General features: G+C 40.7%; 1 protein-coding gene across 2 annotated transcripts in view; it reads right to left on the bottom strand.

Moving 5' to 3' along the window:
* The window catches only part of NCKAP5 (NCK associated protein 5), a 914274-nt gene that overhangs the window by 311043 nt on the left and 579059 nt on the right, over positions 1–24172 (bottom strand). For both annotated transcript variants that reach the window (XM_021924271.2, XM_021924272.2), the window contains exon 7: positions 16780–16929. In XM_021924271.2, coding sequence (XP_021779963.2) covers positions 16780–16929 — 150 coding nt within the window. The remainder of the gene's footprint in view (positions 1–16779; positions 16930–24172) is intronic.

The raw sequence follows: 24172 nt of genomic DNA on the forward strand, positions 1-24172 counted from the left end.
ATCCCTTTAGCAGGGCCTTCTACTTGTTTCAAACCTTTCTATTTGTATGTGAAATCTACTGCCTGGGAAATTAAAACAAATGTTATAATTCAACCCAGCAAGCTCTGTCCAATAGGAATTCAAGGTGAAATGTAGCTCACCGTCCCAGCCCTCCAGGAGCCCACCCTAGAGAGGACACTTGTTTTCTTTTAGAGCTTAACTCTTAGATACAGGAAATGAAGAATTCACAAGATTTCACTTTGGGAGATTTTATGATACAGCATTCCTTTGTTGGTTTCATTGTCACCTGCCCCAGGTAACTCATGAAGTCTTATGAGAATTGCCTCTTATTCTTCGAGAAAGATTACTATATATCTTCTGCTATGAAATTAGCCCCAATGCTGAGATACACAAACTCGCTACCCAAACTCAACTCACCCTGACCTGAGATGAATAGGGGCTTCCAAAGTCTTTCTCTGAACCAACTCGTCAGCATCCTCACAGATGCCTCATGAATGCTCAAGGGGATACAGGGAAGAGAGGGGAACTGTGAAAAGTTTCTGTGGGCAGGCTTAGATAATGATAAACGGTAATGATGACAGTTATTTTTATATCGCCAAAATAGATCCCACTTCATTTACTATTTTCTATCGCTGTACCCTTTCTCTGCACTCTTCCCGGTGCAGTGGTACAAGCGGGGCTTCAAGGGAAAAGCAGGCCCCTTTATGAATGGCTGGCTGGGGGAGAAGCTTGGCTATATGTGGATTTGCAGCTCATTGCAACATGATTCATCTCAGTCGGTTATGTGCAGAGAACAGCTGGCAGCAGGTACCCGAACAGTTGCAGAGAGAAGTTAAAAGGGACTGTTGCCTGCTGAGAAGGCAGAGGAATTGCTTTAAGGACTCCCTGAAGCACAGCCTGCAGCCAGTGGAGGGGCATGGGCAGGGAGGCCGAGAAACAGCAGCGGCTGACAGCCCAGCTGACAGGCAGTTAGAGAAAACAGAAATCCGCCATTCAGAGCAAAGGTTTGGGGCCCAAATTTGAGTCTAAAAGGTGGAATGCCAAATGGTAACAAGCTCTTGGAGAGCCCCAAAGGAGAGGCTGTATGAAAGAAATAGCACCACCCTTCAAGCCCCTTAATGCAATGTCGGAGATGAAATGCACCAGTACAGAAGGAAACTTCGGCCAATGGGAACAAGGCCTCGTGGAAGCCTCGGCTTCTGAGATGACTACAGAGCCAGGTACAACGCTCCACCCCTTCTCTTGCCTTTCCCCAACACCTCCACTTTGGTAGGTAGGTAGCAGCCCATGGACACAAGTAAATCAGGTCTAAAGCCTAAAACACTAAAAGATTAATACGTGGTGTTTGGCTGATTCACTATGACTAATTCGTTCTGTGGAAGGAAAGAAAAATTCAAATAAATTCAAAGAGGTCTGTGCCACAGTGAATTTTTCCTATGGTAACTCAGAAGCAACGAAGATCCAGAGAAATTTTTTAAAAAAGAAACATGATGAGGAAGAAGGATAAGACCCACCCCTCACCACCCCCATCCTGTCCCATCCAGGGATGAGAAGAAGTAAAGAAGCTGGTGAACTGGTGAGGCCTGAGGGCCAGTGATGAAGGAACTCCTCCAGAAGCCTAGGAACAAAATGTCATTTAGGTCTCACAGTCTGCAATGAACACATCCTTATTTTCCCATTCTAAGGCTTTGACATCTGGGACCTTGCTGATCCTGGAGGGGCCGTCCCTTCAAGGTTAACCAATTCCTAGAGACAGTGAACAACTCACTTGTGAGCAAGTTTTGCAAATGCAAGTCAACCCAGAGCCCACACCACCTCCAATCAGCTCTCTGTCAGAGTCTCACACGAAGGGCCCCTGTGCCCCACAGCCTGCTGAAATGAAATTGCCAACTCTGGACCTGTTGTCCCTGCCTCGCTTGCTGTTCCTTCCCACAGAAACCACAGTAAGGACCCCTGCCTGCAGATTCTGCCGTTTCCCCTCTGCCCCCTCCTCTGTCTCCAGACAGACCCTGAGCTTCACCTTGCAGGCCCCTCAGGGCGTGGCATGCCTCTCCTTTTGAAACCTGTGAGAATAACAACTATCTTTTCAGTGGCCCTCATCTCCTAAGCTATTGGCTTTGCCACACCTAAATAAAGTAAAAGCTGTATTTAAAAACACAGCTCCCAAACCATCTGTCACTCACCAAAAAAGATCCACTCTGATAACTCATTGAAAACTGTCATTTTGTAACAGGTGAAAATGGAATAAAGAAATTAATGTTTAGGCTGGGTTGGGCACAGTCGTTCATGCCTGTACTCCCAGCACTTTGGGAGGCCGAAGCGGGCAGATCACTTGAGGTTAGGAATTCGAGACCAGCCTGACTAACACAGTGAAACCCCATCTCTACCAAAAATACAAAAATTAGTCAGGCATAGTGGTGGGCACCTGTAATCCCATTACTCAGGAGGCTGAGGCAGGAGAATCGCTGGAAACTGAGAGGGGGAGGTTGCAGTGAGCCGAGATCGTGCCACTGCATTCCAGCCTGGGCAACAGGGTGAAACGCCATTTCAAAAACATGAAAAGGAAAAAGAACTTACTTTAATCTGCTCACTACACCTTTACTCCTAGATTGTATCTTACTAAAAATATTTCTGAAAAATGTCTCTGTTTTAAAATTGTGAACTGAACTAGTTTAAGATCAACATGAGGATCAGATAAATGTGTTTTTATACTTTTCTCCAAGAACATATTATCAGTGAATTTATTGAATTTACATCTGGATGGCATCAAGAGGTTTCAATGTTATATAATTGTTATAACATTATTATTCTTCAATATATGATTATTAAGTCTGTTGTAATAATTACATGGCGATGAGCATGGCTTAGATTCTGTATGATGATCCATGAATCTCTTATACCTTTGCAAGGAGGCCCCTGGGATCAGTTTTCAGACGCTGAGGATGGGATAAGGTCATAAACGGGGTGTGCAATCAAGAATTTACATTCATCTCAGGAAATACCCAGACACTGCTTTTGGGGAAAAAGGAAAAAGGCTGTTTGTTTTCTTATTTGTCTTTCATAAAACTAGACTGCAGGGAGATTTTTTGGTGATCTGGATTTCTGAGGACCCATTTGATCGTATGAACTTAGAAACACCTGCACATCATATGCTATTTGCCCGCAGTTGCTTCTCATTTTAAGCTAAAATTACCCACAGAGTTACCTCCCCCAAGTTACTACACTGTATGGGAGGCAGTCTCCTCCAAATGAATTCCGGATCATCTTAGTATTTTATGAGATTACCAAAACCAATTTGACTTGGCCCCAGGAATCTAAGAAGCAAACAAAAACAAAAACAAAGCAAAACAAAACAGAAACAGAAAAAAAAAAAAAAAAAAAACCGGTATCACAAGAAAAGGTACTTTTCCTGTTTCTAAGAAAGGCCTTGTGGATATGACTACAAATGAGATGAAGGTAAGGGAAAAAAGACTCTATCTTGGGAAAAACGATGCAAAATTTCCCAACTGCTCATGTTCCCCCTCTGTTCTTAAAAATATTTCTTCTTGACTTTGCTGGGTTTAGATGCTGTCCTTTCAGAACAAACCACGGACACGTGTTACAAGCTGTCTCTTCTTTAGAAACACAGCAGAACCTGCTTTCCAGAGGAGCCCCCGTCCGCCGTGACAGCCGAGCAGCAGCACTTACTGACTCTGAAAGGGAGGCTGAGCCTGCCCTGGGTGTGCTGTAACTAAGGCGTCCCAATTCCAAAGGCAAAAATGCTATGAAGCAGCCAAGGATGTTTACATCTAGAAAGTTCAATTCACACATTAAAACAAAGATGTGTTTTAGATACTTCCGAAACGGGAGTAATTACCAAAACTAAGACTGTAGAGACTCTTACACCATGACAGCCGGTGTTTGTAATCTCTCCTCCCACATCCACATCTTAAATCTCTGGTCCTTTAGAGGACTTGGGTCACACTGCTTTGGTTATAAAGTGAAACTGTATTTCCCACTCCCTAAGCAGTGAGGCTCTAGGGTTGGAGCTCATTTGAGTGCTAACGAATTAGATCACCCTCAAAAGTTTGCTATCAGAAATCAGACTACCTGGCTATTTTACAGCATTTCATAGTTTCAGGGTGACCGTGGTACTGACTCAGCATGTCAAGCCAATACCTATATAACAAGGGCATTTTTCTGGACCCCATTCTAGAGCCACAGTTTTTTCCCCCAAGGCTATGTAACATTTTCTCCTGGCAAACTATTAGAGTTAATAGAATGCTGTGGTTCTGTTCTGGGGACGGCTCATCAATCATACTGCTTTTTGAATCACAGCTTGTGTAATTTTTATTCATGACACTTCGGTAAGTTACTTAGAAGCATCACATCTAAAACAACCCAGGGACTCACTAAACAAAAAAACAAACAAACAAGATTTGGGGTTTTGTTTTCCAATTCTACTCATGATATACTAGGCTTTAACTTACTTTGCAGAGTAAGGATTAAAATGCTTAATTGGCTGTCACTAAGCAAACCGAGTCCTTTTGATGAATCAAGCCAGCCAGCTTTCAGTCTCTGACATCAAAATTTATGCTCTGTGAAAAAAAACAAGGCCATGGCTACATAACATTAAACCAACACACAATTAAAACACTTTGTTCTAATTATCTCTGGGCACATTTAATGTTGCCCCTATAGTTCATTTTTCTTCTTTGATAGCTCTTAGAATATTTATGGAGATTAGTCCTTGATGCATTGGCCTTCTCTGAGATCTGGGATTTACTTACAAGCTCCCACACAAATCTAAGCCGGGCAAAGTAACATATTTATGCAGATTAATTCTTGATATATTGGCTTTTTCTATCATCTGAGGTGTTTCTAACAAGCTTCTACCTAAATCTGGCCCTGGCAATGCAGGGCAGTCACAGACCCCCTCACACCTTGGCTTACCTCACACTGAGAATGTTTTTCTTTCCCTCAGCAGTTGGTCATAACTGATAAAAGGTTATGTCTTGATTGAACAAGCTTCCAGGAGTTGGGAGGCCAAAAGGGCTGCTGTAAAACAGCAATGGAGATGCTAACAAAAGCCAAGGTAAGAGGAACTTTCGGCTGCCTATTACTAAGAAACCTAAATTGCAGACAAGTACAGCTTCCTCACATCAATAGTGAGAGACAGGCCAAAAGAAAACGAGCACTGATCAAAGGCTTTTGATGATGGTAGAACTTCAATTTATGGAATGCACGTATTTTTCTACTGAGTTTCTTCTGAAGTCACTGGGGGCATTCATTTTAAAGTCATAAATATTCTCTCCATAGCTCAGGATGGTTTGCAGCATCACTTGGCGTGTTTGCTTGGGCATGTGATTTGATGCTCTATAGATGGGCTGAAGCACCACGAGGAGCTTCAGTGTGGAAAGTGAAGGGGCTATTAGTTAAGAACACCTTTAAACTGACTAGAGGCTTGCCAACGCAACTGCATGAGTTTTAAACATAAACGTTGTTAGCTCTTAATATGGATGTGTTGGATAGATAGGTAGTTCCATGTACTACCTATCCATCCAAAGAGTGTGAACAAGCTAACTAACCCATGGTGAGGATTAAATACATGGCACTTACACATATAAACAGGCCGAGCCATTCGGCCTTATCTCTGGCCATAGGTGCCCCAGTCCCAGACAGGTCCATGTTCTGAGGGCTCCTTGAGGCTGTTTCAGGCTTTTCTGCTTTTGTCTGGGCAATTCCTTCACTCTTTATTTTACCATCTTTGCCTGTAGAACTGGCATAGAGCCTCAAAGAATCACAGTTCAAATGCCACTTCTTTATCTTTTTGCTTTCTCCAAAACTAATTCAGTTAGATACTTCTGTCTTGGTGCTCCACTGAGCCTTGAACATACCTTACATTTTTCTAAAATTTTAATGTGCTTTATCTTTATTACCTTAATTAATTAGCATATTTTTAACTACTATATTTTTGTCTTCCTTCCAACAATGGCAGAAAAGATGCTCTGTATCTCTTTGTAACTCCAGCATCCAGCAGGAGGCCAGGCCTAGAAATGCCAAAGGAAGGAGAGGAAGGTATGGGAGAGAGAAGAGAGACAGGCAGACAGAGAAAGAGAGAGAGAGAGAGAGAGAGAAAAGAAAAAGAAAGACAATATGGCACAGAGGGGAATAAAAAGACAGTATCTAAGCAGTAACATTATTTCTGGGTGGTATTAAAGTAATTCTGACATTTAAATAACTAAAACACAAGAATTTTGCCAAATCTTTGATGGAACTGATGGAACTGCTGGTTGAAATGCTCTACCCTCCAGAGGCCAAGAGGTGGGCCTACAACTGAAACCAAGCCAATGAGATCCCTCTCTCTGGAGTGTAGGAGCTTTGATGGGATGACTAGGAAAGAGACATGGCTTTTGCACGGTGCTGCTGATTTGGTGCCATCGCATGGAAAAGGCCTGCCTGAGAGGGGAACTAGCTCAAATTAAAGCAGAGCTGAGAGCTGGAGAAAGGTTTCTGACATTGTCTGAACCCTTGCATTCATCATGGCTTGTTACAGCTGATTGTCCAGTTATATAACCATCCTTCCTTTCGGTTAAGTCAGTCTGAGTAGTGTCTCCATGACTTGCAACTGAAAGAGTAATCACAAATAGAGAACCTTGAAAGAAGAGTAAGATTTCCTGCATTAGAAAGTTTTCCCAAGATTTTAGATCTTTGAAATTGTTTCAGCAGCCCATGGACCCTCTCAATATTGCGTCCTATACTGAGTGACAATGGTGGCCCCTTGGAGTGTGTGGGTTGGGTACTCTTTGCCTAACTGTGCTGCCTCCATCAGCTTCATTTCTGAGATTCTTGATTTTGGTTCTTAAATAAGAAATCTAACTGTCAATGGGCATGACTGCTTTAAAAGAGAATGGTATGCTTTAAATATTCTATCATAATATATGTGTATAAAGACTTAGGCACCAGGATGCTCCTAAGAACATTGTAATAGTGAAAGACTGTGAACGAGCTAAGTAGCCAATAGTGGGGATTAAATAAATGGCGCTCAGTATCCATTGGATAAATTTCTACATAGCCATTGCATCATATTTTTGAAAAGTATTGAATAATGTAGGGAAACAGTTTTGATATACTGCATGCAACAGCAGGCTACTTAACTGTATGCAGTGATATTTCATGATATCCTAATTTGATTAGGTACAACAATAACAAAAAGACTAGAAATATACATGCTGAAATGCCAATTGCAACCATTTCTGATTAGTGTAATTGCAATTATTTTCTTATGATTTTTCCAATTTTCTGTAATGTGACTATTTACTACTTTTATAATCAGAAAATTGCTAGTACAAAGTTACACAATGACATAAAATGGAATTTTTAAAAAAAACTTCAAGCCCCCTTGCCAAAGAGTAGCTTTTGTCTCAAATCCCAGCTTAGTGATGTTGCTAGGTGACCCACAGGTAGATGTAAAACAATCAAGAGAAAGATAAATGCCAGATACTTTAAGAGAGGGATGTCTGGTGTTACCTGTCAGCAAACTGTCATAGAATCTAAAGATTAGAAGGAAACAATTATGAATTTCTATTCAGAATACCACTGGCATGCTGCCTTATAACTTTTTAATTTCTTTTACATTGTCTTAAGATAGGAGAGGATAAAAGTAAGAAGAACAAGGTAAGAATTTAAAGCCAATTAGAAAGGGAAAGAAAATAACCCGTTCCTCTCACTAGCAAGGAGACAAAGTCAAACTTGGATATAACTGTGGTCATGTCAGGGGAGCCCTCAAAGGTGACATGAAGCCACTGAAGGACACTTTGGATGATGACCTTTCCCCAGGCTTTCAGGCTTATGGCACTGGGCATATGTGGGAAGGGCCTCTGGATCTAAGTCTGAAGAGCCAGGGAAAGTTCTACGTAAGAGGAGGCAGGGGCACAGAAAGGTTAGATTACAAGTTGGTTAAGATCAGCTTCATCCATGTCTCTGAAAGGACATGAACTCATTCTTTTTTATGGCTCCATAGTATTCCATGGTGTATATGTGCCACATTTTATTTATCCAGTTTATCGTTGATGGGCATTTGGGTTGGTTCCAACTCTTTGCTATTGTGAATAGTGCTGCAGTAAACATACATGTGCATGTGTCTTTATAGTAGAATGATTTATAATCTTTTGGGTATATCCCCAGTAATGGGATTGCTGGGTCATATAGTATTTCTGCTTCTAGATCCTTGAGGAATCACCACACTGTCTTCCACAATGGTTGAACTAATACACACTCCCACCAACAGTGTAAAGGCATTCCTATTTCTCACATCCTTGCCAGTATCTGTTGTTTCCTGACTTTTTAATGATCGCCATTCTAACTGGCTTGAGATGATATCTCATTGTGGTTTTGATATGCATTTCTCTGATGACCAGTGATGATGAGCTTTTTTTTCAAATGTTTTTTGGCCACATAAGATCAATGAAAGCAGAGAGTAGAATGGTGGTTACAGAGACTATGGGAGTGCAAGAATGCAGAGAGCATGGTCAAAGGGTACAAAATCTGTTGATAATAGAGTATTATACATCTCAAAATTGCTAAGAGTCCATTTCAAACCTTCTCACCACAAAATATGTTAAGTATGAGGTGATGGATATGTTAACTAGCTTGATGTAATTATTACATGTTGTATTATGAATCGTAACATCACTTTGCATGCCATAAATGTATCTAACTATAAATTACCAATTTATAGTTTTTAAAAAGACCAGTGAAAGCTTGTTGAGTTCAGTACAGAACTGGACCTAAGTTGTTTTGGTAGCTTTAAATATCACTCTAAAAGCAGTTTCTGTGGTTCTCAATCCTGGTTGTGCATCTGAATAATCCACAGAGGTTTAAAAAATACAGATGGTCAGTTTCCATTGTAGATTTAAAGAGCTGAGATTTCCTGGGTTACATTCTAGACATCTGAGTTTTTAAAAAACTCTATTTCTTCTCTGGTTTCATCCCCCTAGCCTGCTTGCACATCTCATTCTTGCATTCCTACTTCTCTCTCCTGCATCATCGATTTCATCCTCTCCACTAGACCATGGCCATTGGTACACTAACATGCCATACCATCAGCTGCCTTTTGAAGAGTTTCTGTTGTACCCTGTCTCTCCTCAGTTTTGACCCTCTCCATGTCTGACCCATTTCAGACCTGTCTATACATGTCTCCACATGTTTTCCTCCCTGCCCACTCCCATCAGAAACTGTTGTTACCCCGGTCATAGCTGACCATGCCTTGCCAGAGTCGAGGACAGATACTGTGCTCCATCTTGCTTGTGCTGTTAGCAGCACTCGACAAGGATACCCTTGGAGCACTTTCTTCTTTAGGCTCCTACAACACTTCACCTTCCATTTTCCTCCCACCACACCAGATACTCTCCCCAGTCTCAGGTGCTGGCGCCTCTTCCTCTGCCAGACCTCAAAAAAATGGGGAACCTCTGAACTCTGTCCTCTGCCCCCTTCTTGTCCATTTACAGTTGCTTCTGATGGGACTTTAGTTAGTCCCATGAGGCTGAGTGTCATCTGTATGCTGATGACCCTCAAATCCATATCTCTAACCGTGACCTGAACTTTGTATTTCCACCTGCCTATAGAACATCACCACTTGAATGCTTAATAGGCATCTCAACTTAACATGGGCAAAAACCAACAGACAATTGCATGCTAATTTTGCTAAGTCACCTTTCCTCCAAGGCTTGCCTCTCTCAGGAATTTGGTACAACCTCACTCTCAGTTGCTAAAACCAAAAAACTAGAGGTTATCCTTGACTTCTCACTTTTCCTTATATTCCACATCCAATTGATCTGTATTTCCTAATCTTACTTCTGAAATATATTCTTTGACCATTTCTTACTAGCATAGTCTAGTGGAGCCATACATTGGGAGTTCAAATTCTGACTCTCTCACTGGCTACATGACCTTGGGCAAAATATCCAACTTTTTTGGGGAGCTCAGTTTCCTCATCTGTAAAATGGGGATAATAGTGATAACTACTGTTGGAAGTCAGGAAACAGTATCCCCAAATGAAAGCCTCAGAAGCGAAAGTTTTTCTCTGACCTCTTGTCCTCCTGTCTCCCAGCTCCATTCTCCCCCAGTCTAGCCATAGAAACGAGAATCCCTCTTCTCCCAGGCAGGCCAAAGAAACCATAAAGCTAGTCATTAAACCTAAAAAAAAGTACTCTAATTTTCCTTCCGCTTTTCCATGTAAAATCTGGCCATAAGGAAATTATCTGATCTGGCTTGTTTGCTACAGATCATAAGACCCCTATTCTAGAGGAGGTTTGGCCCCCCACTCAGAAGGAAAGAATGCTGCAAGCAGAGGCCAAGAAGAATCTAGACAGGCAGGCCTCACAGGGTTTCCCCACTGTCTATTACCATTACATCATTCTCTTCTTTCTACATGGCTCTCTATACTCTGTTGAACATAAGCATAAAAATGGACAATTTCTCCTGCATCTTTGAGTCACCATTCTGAAGGCTCCTATGTATACACATTGAAAATAAATGTGTATGCCTTTTCTCCTATCAATCAGTTGGCCTCATGTCAGCGATTTTCTGTGAACCTTTAGGGAGCTAAGGGCTCCCGTTGGTCCCTATACTACCCTATCCCACAGGGTTATGACGATGGAAATAACATATATAAACATAATGGTAATCAGAACAGTGTTTGGGACATAGTAAGCCCTATAGGAAGGCTTGCCAACATGTTTATTATTCCCATTACCTCCAGTCCAATGAAATTAATATGGTATGATTATCATTCCCTATTAGTCCTAGGCACCTACCCTAGACCAGTCTACTAATATTGTTTGTCTGAATCTAAAAACAAAAAAAAATACCTTCTACCTGGTCTCCCTGCCCCTCCTATGTCCCACTATTAGCCCACAAAGCAGAAGAATTTGTCTTCATAAATGAGAAGTCACATCACTGCTCCTTCCCAGTTCAAAAGTCTCTAAATGGCTTCCTTTTACATTTAGATCACTTTCAGAGTCTTTATTGTGACCATGGCCTATATGGCTTAAGCGTGTCTGGCCCTTGTCTACCTCTCTGAACTCATCTTCTTCCGTTTTTAAATTTTGTACCTTGTGTCCCGGGACACACTTCTTATTTCTGTTCCTTGCACTTGCCAAGCTTTCCAGCATCTTCAGGTGGCCTTTCCCCTTTGCAGCTGCCTCCTCTTGGAATGGTCTGCCTCGATCTTCACACAGCTGTCTCCTTTTTATTATTTATATTATACCCAAATGGCTGATGTCAGAGGTCTTCTGAAGTAAATACCTCTCCTACCCCTAGTTCGCACTTTCTCTACTACTACCTCAACCAACTTTTCTTACTTACAGGCATATAGTTGCTTATTTGTTTACTTACTTATTATTTGATAGGTATATGCTTCCTGTGTCTGCCCACTGGGGTGGGGACCAAGAAAACTAATCTAATCCCTGTGCAAAGAACAGTGTTTGGCCCATAGAATATATTTAATATATATCTATCAACTACGAGTTCTACATGTAATTGCGATGCACAGCCAGGTATGTCTATTTTAAACTACCTAATTTTAAATAGGAATTACTGATTAACGAAATGCTTATGCACAACACTTTAATTGTCATCCTTTCATGGAAAGGTATAATTGAGCAGAAAAACCTGTTATTCGCCTTAACACATTTAATTGCCATATTTTTCTGCACAAAATAAATCATTCCTATAAGTGGCCAAGTTCTTTTAACCTTGAGGCTATCTAGCTAAGTCAGCGGCACATGCTTTTAGGCTTAGGACTCTCAGGTGGTGGCGGGCCTGTTCTCCCCATGGTTAGAAGCTGAGAATCAGAGATGCAGTGGGAGTTGGGAGTGAGTCAAGGGAACGTCCAGCTTCACTTTTAGTCAGGTGTGCAGTTGGTCCCTGAGTGGAGAGAAGGGCCCCGTGGGAGTGTCAGGAGCAGGGACTGCAGACAAACAAATCATGTCTTTCAAGGAACATGCCACAAGCAAATCTGGGACCCGAGTGGGGCAAATGCCCAGGAGTGGAGAACAGGGAAGACTCCAGATGAAGCCAGTGAATACTAGAGGGCAGGTCTGGGAAGATTCCTTGAATCAGTGGCCTCTGGTGGCATGGGAGAAAGGAGTGATCCTTTCATAGAAGGGACCTGAGACATGGCAGTGCTGTTGAGAATGGTGAGCTTTGTTCTAAGTAAGCAGTCTCTGAAACAGCAGCCTTGAAAACCCAAAGTTTCAAAAAACATAGAAAATGCTACATTCAGGCACCAAGAAGTTACATAAAATGTGCAAGTGGCATCCAGATTGCCCATGTGTGCCCTATGACACCAATATACACCAAATGATTTCTCCTCCAGGCACCAGGATCCTAAACACAAATTAGAATTTAAGCTCAGAGGAAGTAGTGAGGGTAAACGGTCTACTCTTCACCGTGAAGAGCTGGCAACAGCTGAAACCGATGCACTCAGTACAGAAAATAAGGCTGACGAGAGAAAGAGAGAGTGTGTATAATTATAATTTTTATACGTTTGACTGTTGGCACTGGAGGCGTTTTTAGGAAGGTAAAGGTCTTAATTAGCACAATATTTTGCCGAGCATGGGGATGGTATGGAATGAGCCCATGACATGGCATGCAGAGATCTAGACAGCTCCGCAAATTAAAAGACAGACAGAACCTGGCTGTGGGAGAAGGTGACTGAGGGAGAGGAGAGTAAGTGGGACAGAGCTGGCCATGTTCTAAGGCGGGATCTGGAAACTGAGGAGAAAGGCTACTGAGAAATACCCTGCAACCAAAGGACTGAGAGGAAACAGAACTATCAAAAGACAGAGTTGAAGGCCCTTAGCCTGCAGAATGTTCTGCCATAACCCCGTATCCTTCCTAGGTTGGATTTGAGAAAAATCAAGTAAAGGGGGCGCTGTTTCACAGGTGGTTGGTGCGTGGAGAAGAAACAGGAATTGATTGATGAATATGAGTAGGAACTTGCCCCAGAAATGGTGACAAGAGGGAATAATCCAGGGATTGTGGCTGGGAGTGTTTTGCTTAGACAATATTAACTCAATTTTCTCAGTCAAGGGCTCCTCAAGTTGTTTTTGAATAGCATTGTCACAGTAATAAAGAACGTAATATAGAAGTCATATCTGTATTTCATTTTCTACACCTTCTTGGAACCTGTTGGGGGAGGAGGAATTAAAGAAGACTGCTTTCCACCACCCTGAAAATCATTCCTTTCTGTGATCTACAACACCAGGGGCCAAGAGATTAGGGTATACAAATACGGTCATTTCAAAAACACACTGATGGGGTGCTGGTGGTATATTGGTGAGCCTAGCTGCCTTCCAAAAACACACTGATGGAAAATATTCTCTGTTTTTTTTTTTTAAATCTTGTATATCAAATTTTGCCAAAGTAATTTTTGACATATTATAATTAATTCCCTTGCAATTTTCCAAGGGAGCATTTCGTTAAAGCGTAAAAATCCACACAGGGTCTGTGACCAGCTCTGACTGCAGTCTGTCAAAATCAGTTCTCTATTTTCCCACAACGATGTTTAACTCATGCAAAGATACTAGACACTGAGAATATGGAGAAAATATTTTAAAATAAAAAAAAAGTAGCATATAAAATTCATATGAAAATTGAATTACATGTATGACAAAAAGACATCTATATATTATATAAGAAGACATATTTAGATATATTTACAAACATATATTTGTATTTCTTATTTTACATACTTTGTTATAAAATGAAATAATGTTCAAGTAGAAGACAGTAAGATGTGAAGGCAAGGAGAAAGTTCATTTAATATTGAACAATGAATTTTAGGAAACAAGCAGAGACACTACGACTATAGGAAATTTAAAAAATAAAATAGTTTTATGAAAGAAAATAGTGGGGCTTAATGGCACTTACAGATATTATCTATTGCATTCAACTAATGCTGGAATCAAGAGCTGTTGCCTGAAATGTAAAGAACTCTCTGTAAGGAAAAAAGATACTGCTTCTCTTTTACTCACTACAGTTTAAGAAACATTTGCTGCCAAATACATTTTTTTTTATTATACTTTATGTTCTAGGGTACATGTGCACAATGTGCAGGTTTGTTACATATGTATACATGTGCCATGTTGGTGTGCTGCACCCATTAACTTGTCATTTATATTAGGTATATCTCCTAATGCTATCCCTCCCTTCTCCCCCCACCCCACAACAGGCCCTGGTGTGTGATGTTCCCCTTCCTGTGTCCAAGTGTTCTCATTGTTCAATTCCCACTTATGAGTGAGAACATGCGGTGTTTGGTTTCCTGTTCTTGAGATAGTTTGCTGACAATGATGGTTTCCAGCTGCATCCATGTCCCTACAAAGGACACAAACTCATCCTTTTTTATGGCTGCATAGTATTCCATGGTGTGTATGTGCCACATTTTCTTAACCCAGTTTGTCATTGATGGACATTTGGGTTGGTTCCAAGTCTTTGCTATTGTGAATAGTGCCACAATAAACATACGTATGCATGTGTCTTTATAGCAGCATGATTTATAATCCTTTGGGTATATCCCCAGTAATGGGATGGCTGGGTCAAATGATATTTCTAATTCTAGATCCTTGAGGAATTGCCACACTGTCTTCCACAATGGTTGAACTAGTTTACAGTCCCACCAATAGTGTAAAAGTGTTCCTATTTCTCCACATCCTCTCCAGCACCTGTTGTTTCCTGACTTTTTAATGATCACTATTCTAACTGGTGTGGAAATGCATTTTTTAAAGACCTCTTAGCTTAATGAAGTAAAACGTCCTTTTCATTTTTGTCTCTAACAATGCCATGAACTAAGATTAATTTTCTCTGTAGTCATAAACAAAAACTAATGATTTACGTACATGGTTCTCTGGGAGTAAGAAATGGTAATATCGACTCTTTCCTATTGTGAATCTATTTAATTCAACCTCAAGACAAAGCTATGAGTTTCTTAAAACTCAAATAGGAACCACAGTTTCCCTTGAGAAGGCTTTCCTATCTTTTATAGTGACTATCTTCAAAAAATGACAAAAGAATGAGAACCCTTGAGGAGACAAGGCTGATTCCCAGCTCTTTGCCCAGAGGGAGTTACTAGTGATTACTTTAGTTGCTATTTCTTCTGCTCTGTGTTTGAAGCTACTGGCTTACCTGTCTGCCTTTGGTCACACCTGTGTGGAGTAGCCAAACTCCTTCATTCACAGTCCTTATATTATTATTCATTGTGCCCAGATAAGTAGGAACAAAGTTAAGGAAAAGGAGTCGGTTTGGTGTAGATGAATAAAAGAGACTATGCACCAGGCATCATTTAAAAAATAATTACTCATGTAATCCTCATTACTTCCCTGTAAAGCTAGTTACTATTACTGTCCCCATGCTTTCAGCTGAGGGAACAGAGGCATGGGGAGCCTAAGTAACGCTGATGGTTTCAAAGCTAGAAAGTAGTTGAACAGGGATTCAAACCAAATCCCAAGAACTGGGCTTCAAAGTGCATCATCTCACCATTCTGCTTTATTATCACCGAGGAAATTAGTGTAAAATGGATATGCTCATTACAGACAATGTGGTAGATCCAAGGTAGCACTGCAGAAACCAAGCATAGAAAACAAGACCCCTCCAGGTCTTCTTTTTTTTTTTTTCTTTTTTTTTTGAGTGCGTCACCCAGGCTAGAGTGCAGTGGCACACAATCTGCTCACTGCAAGCTCCGCCTCCCAGGTGCACGCCATTCTCTTGCCTCAGCCTCCGTACTAGCTGGGACTACAGGCACCCACCACCACGCCCAGCTAATTGTTTGTATTTTTAGTAGAGATGGGGTTTCATCGTGTTAGCCAGGATAGTCTCGATCTCCTGACCTCGTGATCCGCCTGCCTCGGCCTCTCAAAGTGCTAGGATTACAGGCGTGAGCCACCGTGCCCGGCCTCCAGGTCTTATTCCTTTATGCTAGTAGAGTTTTCAGGATTCTGTAGACTGTATGGTAGAACTGTGTTTTTGGATGCTGGGTGAAGGCCCTTTATAAGCTTATTGAAGGGAGGTAAGTGAACTCATAGAAAAAGAAAATCTTTGCTGAGTCTTTAAGCATGCGACATTTCAATCAAGAACTAGTAACTGGAATGGTCTTTCATGACTGCTGTAAAATTCATGAATTAACACTTGAAATCATGTCAAATGCCACCAAGTAACAGACTAGTGTCATCATATACTGATCTGGAGGTATCTGGAGAATGTCAGTGCTCCAAAAATCTCCTTAAGTCTCCTTAGCCAGTTTCAGTTCCACTGTTAGATGCTTTACACGTTTAATTCCCGCATATTTTTTTAAAGACATGACTATACTGCTTAACATCTCTCTGTGTGTGTCCAATCATCTTTACATACTATTAAATATTTTGCTTAGTCATTCATTCATTCATTCATTCATTCATTCATTCATTCATTCATTCTACCAGTTACTCGCGAAAACAAAGTAAAATATCACATAGCCCCTTACCTCAAGGAGTTTGCAATTTTAGGAATTAATCCAGTTTGAGGGCTGAATTTAAGTTAAAATCAATTACTGCCCTATGTACTCCTTTTAAAACAATATAAAGTCAAGACTCTTTCAGTGCTAACTTTTTGTTCATCGTAGGCAAATCTCAGTAGGAAATGATAGATCGTGTTAGTGTGGGAGAACTGAAAAGGGAAGATTTATACTCACTGAAAACCAGTGCCAATAAAAGAAGCAGAACACTTATTTTTCTTGAAGAGTGTAAAAATTGCTTCATTTCTTACCTCCAGAGCTTTCAATCTCTCTAATAGCAATTTGGTCTTTTCTTTCCCCTCATCTGTACTGCTGCTTTCACTCCTCGAATCCTCATCAACCACCATGTGAAGATCTTCCAAAGCTTCCTTATGTTTTCTCTCTTCCTCTGACAGTTTTTCCTGAAGCAAGAAAGAATTACTGTTTTCAATAATCTCCACTGAAAAATAAGCATGAGTGGGAGGCTAAAAAGGCTGGAATCCTTCTCCTGCATGTGCATTCTTCTGGGGCTGGGAATTTGCTAAACAAATTCTGAGAGGGGTTTATTTTTTAAAATGTAGATATTTTTACTGAACCCTGGAAGGACAAAGCCACTGGGTCGCCATCTTTGAATGCAGATGTTCTTTGCACAGGTGGAAAAGTGACTGAGCCAGCAAAGCCACAGGTGGGGTCATGTGGTTAATCCATTTTTATCTGCACAATGAAACTCAACTGTATGGTAAATTGCTGAAAAATAGATCAATGTTGATACTTTGATTTGTGAAAGGCATAGCTCCTCAAGATAGGATCATTAAAGTCACTGGACATGTAGCCACTTAATTAAAAGAATATAAAATATCACAAAATACTGAAATAAGAGTGATTTCAGAATTCAAAGCTCATACCTATCAGTTCTTTCAGCTCAATAATGACACAACTTTTAAGGATCCCTTAGTCCCTTTCTGTAACACTGTTCAGTGTTCGTACTATGGCCTTGAGGCAGACATAAAACGTTATTTTGTCTTGACTCAATGTTGGAAGCCCCTCACTCAACCTTATCCCTGGAAGCTTTTTGAAAGTTGAGAAGTATTAAGTTAAGCCTCATGAATGGCTCTCATTTTCAAGGGAAAAAGAAGTATCAAGAGATAACCATATTAAAAAATAAACACACATCTATTTTATGCATGGAGAGACTCTTGCTCCCCACAACCAGGTGACATCCTTCCATTACACTATTTAATTCTAAACGCAATGCTGCAGAAATCTTTGCTTTAGTGTAGCTTGTTATCAACCATCTGAACAAAACTGGATTACCAGTAGTAAAAGACTTCTCTATATTTTAGTACTAAGCTAAGATCTATTTGCAAATACAGAAGCACAAAAGATATCATTGTTACCCTTAAGGAGCTCATACAATCTACTTAGAAAAGAAGAACACAAGAAGAAGAAAAAAAAACCACAGCATTTTCAAACTGTGTTCATCAAGGTGCTTTGAAAGTTCCAAAAATATTTAAGTGATGAAAACAAATTACAAAGTATGTAAAAATACGTCTTAATGTATATGTATATATTTATACACACATATATATCAGTGTATATGTGTGTATATATAAATCACTTTAGACCACAAAGTCAGTGAATTCATCCATGTGAACCTGTTATGCACAGATTTCAGGATCTAATTCCTCCTGTCATCTCTGTATATGTAAATGCGCAACTGATTAGAAAGGTTGTAGTTCTTTAGGAAATCAGACCTAAGCATGCCTAACTGTATACCATGCGCGGGTGTGAATTCAGCTCAGATAAATGACAGGCAAGTTTAAGATGTACATCCACAGGCCAGGAAACAAGTCCAGGTCATGGAAGCAATTTTATAGCTTTGAATTTTTAGGGTTTGGCCACCTGTCAGACTTACATTTCCATGATAAAAAAAATGACGTTTGTACATATTGTTCCTAAACAAAGAGGTAGTTTTACTTCTCTTTTGTAGTTTGGGATGACTGTAAATAAACATTAACCTAGGTTTATGAAGCAAGCTGTTTTAAAATTTCTTCATTTGACTTTTCTGTATATAGTTTTTCATTCAACTCAGCATATTCCACTTATATTTTACACATATACATATGTATATACACACACATACATATATCCACACATACAAATAAATACACATATACACAATCACACATTCCTTAGGAGATTTCATCATTGTGTAAACATCATAGAGTGTATTTACACAAACCTAGATGGGACAGCCTACTATACACCCAGGCTATATGGTACCTAGGTTAGAATCCTATATACCGTGTTACTCTACTGAATACTGTAAGCAACTGTAACACAATGGCAAGTATTTGTGTATCTAAACATAGAAAAGGTACGGCAAAAACATGGTATAATCTTAAGAGACCAGCATCACACATGTGGCCTGTCACTGACCCACATCTTTATGAGGTGCATGACTCTGTGTGTGTGTGTGTGTGTGTGTGTGTGTGTGTGTGTGTGTCTGTAGAAGTACCCTGTAATAATCAGAGCTCAATAGCTAATTAAAACAAAGAAAAGCCACTGGGGTGGTAAATGAAAAGCCAAAAGACTTCGGAATGTGGCAGCCAGATTTCAGGTCTACCATTTATTTGCAGTTTGGCAAATGATCTTAGACAAACTTCTTCTTCTCTTTTTTTTTTTTTTTTTTTTTTTAATGGAGACTTGCTCTATCACCCAGGCTGGAGTGCAGCGGCATGATCTCGGCTCACTGCAACCTCCACATCCCAGGTTCAAGCGAATATCCTGTCTCAGCCTCCCAAGTAGCTGGGATTACAGGCGCTTGCCACCATGGCCAAATAGTTTTTGTATTTTTAGTAGAGACAGGCTTTCACCAGGTTGGCCAGGCTGGTCTTGAACTCCTGACCTCAGGTGATCCACCCACCTCGGCCTCCCAAAGTGCTGGGATTACAGGCCTGAGCCACCGCACTTAGCCTTGGACAAACTTTAATTTCAATAAGTCTTGATGTCTTTGTCTCCTAAACTCCTAAATGAGGCTAATGCCAACATATATATACTCACACACCATATAGTGAATTCTTGTTATTCACAGTAGTTATGTTCTCTAAAATTCTCATGAACAGAACACTGACTTAGGAAATGTGAAATTATTGTTCCTAGGGGAAATATAGAGTTAGGTTCCTGTGAGCCTCTGGTCACATTTTCATTAACCAGCCATTATATAATCCTGTTTTATGTGTATTTCTATTTAAAGACACCTTACATTTAACATATACTATTGATTCATTGACATTGACCTAACAGCCAACAGCACCGTAACTCATCCCTGAAGGAAGCTTATCTAACACACAGGTATTTTATCTGTAGGGCACATCACAGTCTATGTGTGGTTAGGAACACCAGACAGAGCTTCAACACTACACTCAGGGCCATTTCAGTGAAATCACCAACAAAAAGCACAAAATACAAAAAACGTACCACTAAATAGACCACAAACAGGACACTAGTTTATTGCATGAAAGCTAAAACAACAAGGCACAGTGCTGCCTTGCTCCATCTCAGCCAGTAACGTGAACCTTGGGTGACTAATTTTTCACCATTCCACGTTATATTCACAAATGACCACAAAAGTGACGCAAGTATTGATTTTCGGGTCGCAAATAAATTTCTGTGAGTAGAAAATTTGCAAATGCAGAATTTGCAAATAATGAGGAGCCACTGCCCTACCCTTCAAACACACACACACACACACACACACACACACACTTTCTCTCTCTCTCTCTCTCTTAAAGTGCCTAGATACAGTGCCCAGGTATTATGATGTAGAAATAGTTAAAGACAATATGGATTATATATGAGTATTTAGATTACATAAAATGTAAGGGTCACTTTCCATAATTTGAAGAAAGGGCAGTCAACGAAAGCTGTGAGACATGATTCCATGGAAACTGAATGTGACTCATACTCTAACACAGTGATACAACTTAAATAGTTAGAGAGGCATAGGGTGGGTGTTTGGTCAAAGAGAAAATTTTAAAAGGCTCCTAGTCAAGAGTAAGTTTTGTCCTTGCAGGTTTACAAGGAGTTTGATTATAATAGAGAAAAATTTTTTGAGAGAATAGTTGAGTAATAGGATTGGGGAGAAACAGAGGGAGAGAAGATGCTTGGAAATGAGACAAAAATTCAGACACAATTCATTCATTTGTTCATCCAACAAATGTTTTGTTAAACACTGATGACTGGAATTTGCTGATCTAGGGCCTGGAGTGTGGAAAACAAGACAAAATTCCTATATTCCATGAAATTATATTCTAATGTTGGGAAACATGACAAACTCCAAATCAAATCTGTAAGTAATGTAATGTATTAATAGCTGGTGGTAAATGCTATGAAGAAAATAACACCATGTGATGGAGAGTGGTATGGTGAGGGGCAATGTTAGATGTCCTAACAACAGAGTGAGGCTGAGTGAGGAGGTGGCCATTACAGCAAAGGCCAAACAATGAGGAGGAAGTAGCTGGGCAGTGGTTTGGGGAACAGCATTCCCAGCAGAAGGACTAGCAAAGCAAATACTCATGGCCGGGCCAGGCCTGCCTTACTGGCCAGCTGAGGGAGGGTCTGTGGTGGAGCATAGCGACTACAAGAGGAAGGCTAGCAGGAAATGAGATCAGAAAGAGAGCTGGACCATAGAAGGTCTTGCGAGGCACAGGAAGAAGTTTGGATTTTATTCCAAGTGCACTAAAGAGGAACTAAAGTCTAGAGGTAGAGGAGTGGTAGGTTCTGATTTACATTTTAGAAACATTATCCTGACTGTTGCCGTGGAGAATGGGCTGTGGAAGGAAGGAGCTAGGAGACTAGTTGGAAAGTCTTTATACAGAAGGAAATGAAAATCAGGAATATGTTGAAGGTCAGGACTTACCAAAAGCAGTTCTTATGGTGGTTCAGAATCTACCACGGACAATGGGTCAGATGCCCTGAATTCAGTGCTCAGATTTTACAATTCTGGAACTTTCTGGGCAAATCATTCCAACTGTTTAGGCCTCAGTTTCCCCCAGGGATAAAGTGATGAGTTGGACTCAATGTCTCTTCCAGGGTTAAAGTTCTAAGAATTCAATTACTCAAGATACAGTTTTCAGAAAGAAAACATTGTCAAGGCACTCAGTGGTAGCAGAAATGACAAGAGAACAGAAAAAAGTCCCTCTACATTTTGTAATAAGAAGGTTGTTAGTGGTAACTTGAGAGCTATTTGACTAAAGTGTGACAATGGTACCCAAATTGTCAGTGGTTAAGCAAAAAGTAGAAAGGGAGAAAATAGAGGCAATTTTCTCAGATGCTCATTTGAAAGTTTGGCAGGGAAGGAAATCTAAAGAACTGTGGCTGAAGGGCATTGTGGAGGCAAGTGGAAACCTTTTTCAAGATACAAAAAAATGAGGTTGTTTGAAGAACTAAAGAGAAGAGGGAGCACGAGAGAGAGTAGCAAAGGTGGGAATGTACGAAGAGATTTCTAAAGCCAAGAAGGCGGGGGATGAAGGGCACTGGTAGAGGAGCCAAGGTTTGGAAAATGCAGTTTCCTGTAAAATATCACTTACTTACTTACTTATTTATTTATTTTGACACAGAGTCTCCCTCTGTCACCCAGGCTGGGGTGCAGTGGTGTGATCTCAGCTCCCTGCAACCTCCGCCTCCCGGGTTCAGGTGATTCTCCTGCCTCAGCCTCCTGAGTAGCTCAGATTACAAGCATGTGCTACCACACCAGGCTGATTTTTGTGTATTTAGTAAAGATGGGGTTTCACCATATTAGCCAGGCTGGTCTGTAACTCCTGACCTCAGGTGATCCACCCACCTCAGCCTCCCAAAGTGCTGGATTACAGGCATGAGCCATACTGCGCCCGTCCCCCTGTAAAATATATAACTTACAGTTCAATTTCTCAGTTAGCATTTCTAAATCATTCATGTCTAGCCTAAATTCTTAGAGAACAAGGATTTGAGTACAAGTAGCTCATTTGGGAGATGCAGGAAACACCAGTAGGGAGGTAGAGAAGTGACTCAAGGAAGGGAAGAATTATCTCACCCCAGGGTGTGAGAGCTGAGGTGTTGGTGCCCCAACCATGGAGGAATCATTAGTTGAGGCCAGTTCTTGGGGCATTCATTTCCCGGCTCTTCCAGCCTGCTGGAGGCAGTGAGGCTTTGTGTAGTTCTCACGTAAAAGTGTTCTCTGACACAGATCCTGGCAGCTGGAAGTCACGGGGCCACTTTGAATGGTTCTGGGGTGTAGGGACTGCCAATGTGCTCATGACAAAGAGGCTTCAAAGCTGCTCTGACGTAATGCCACCCAGGACCAAAAGCCACGTCCGCATGCTGCTCACAGACTAGTCACTGACCTAAAGGCATACTTGCCTGTGCTCTACATGATAAAATGCCCTGATTCAAATCCAGAAGGTGGGGTTCTCTCTTGTTAATCATTTAAGATTAACCTTTCATTTCCTTAATCATTTACCAATGAGAGTATTAGAGTATAATGTAACATTGGGAAAGAGAGAAAATGGAAGGGACATATTTAGAGTAAGTGAATGAGCAAAAGAAACAAACAGGTGGAGAGACAGAAGTAGAGGGAAGACCTGAGAGAGCGGAGAGAAATGTGGCTATATCCTGTTCACAGATCACCATAGTCCATTTTAGATAGAATAGCAGTTGGATGTATCTTACACTCATAAAAACATGACAGTATTTTTAAAAATCAAGTATATGGATTCTATCCAAAAATAAATAACTCACTTTAACCAGAAAAAAAATAGAAATTTTAGGTCCTTTGCCAATTAAGAATCTGAGATATACACAGTGAAAAGGGTATAAGAGAGAGAGTCAAAAATGTGTAGTGCTAAATACTGTGTATTCGTCTTATGAACCTCTTCGAGGGAAATAAGAAAAATAAACCAGGCCCACTCACGAGGTTGCCAAAGTTGAAGAGAATAAGTTGATTTTAGAGGTGACCTGTTTTCATTTTTATGGCGTTTCATCAAGAGTGAATTCTATAAAAGTGAGGCTACCATACAAACAACTTTCACTCCCCACATATTTCATATATGATTGAGACCATAAGCTTGTTTGCCTCAACAAATACCAGCTAGGACTCAGAAAGCTAAAGATTTAGGAGCTCAGTTTGCATCGAAGGGTTTAAATTAAATTTCACCTTGTTGGTACATAAAGCAATCCTTAGAGCTGTAAGTTTCTCTAAGTGTTAGGTAACCAGGGGAATGATTCACATTTGGGGGAGCACTCATCTTTTGTTCTCAAGCAGTCAACATCATCAGGCCTACGTAAAATAACATCAGTCAACACAAAGCTCTGGAATGCATCAACTGAACTCAGACGGCATCCCAGGAAGCCCGGTTAGTCCCAAGAGAGGGCAGCACGGCTCTTCATGGATGGCCAGCTGCTCCTCAGTCTATACCCTTCTCCAAAATGTGTCAATGTGACTTCTTCATCTTCTAGTCACTGGCTTTCCCCATTCCAGGACACAGGAGGACTCAATCAATGTTCCATAAGGTTATTCTGTAATTCATTAATCAAGCTATTCCTTTAATATTTGCTGAGCAGTTCCTATACGCTAGGCACTGAGGAAGATGCCAGGCATACAAAAGTGAATAAAAACACGTGTGGCCC

Source organism: Papio anubis, chromosome 10 (assembly GCF_008728515.1).
Source record: "Papio anubis isolate 15944 chromosome 10, Panubis1.0, whole genome shotgun sequence".
Classification (NCBI taxonomy): domain Eukaryota; kingdom Metazoa; phylum Chordata; class Mammalia; order Primates; family Cercopithecidae; genus Papio; species Papio anubis.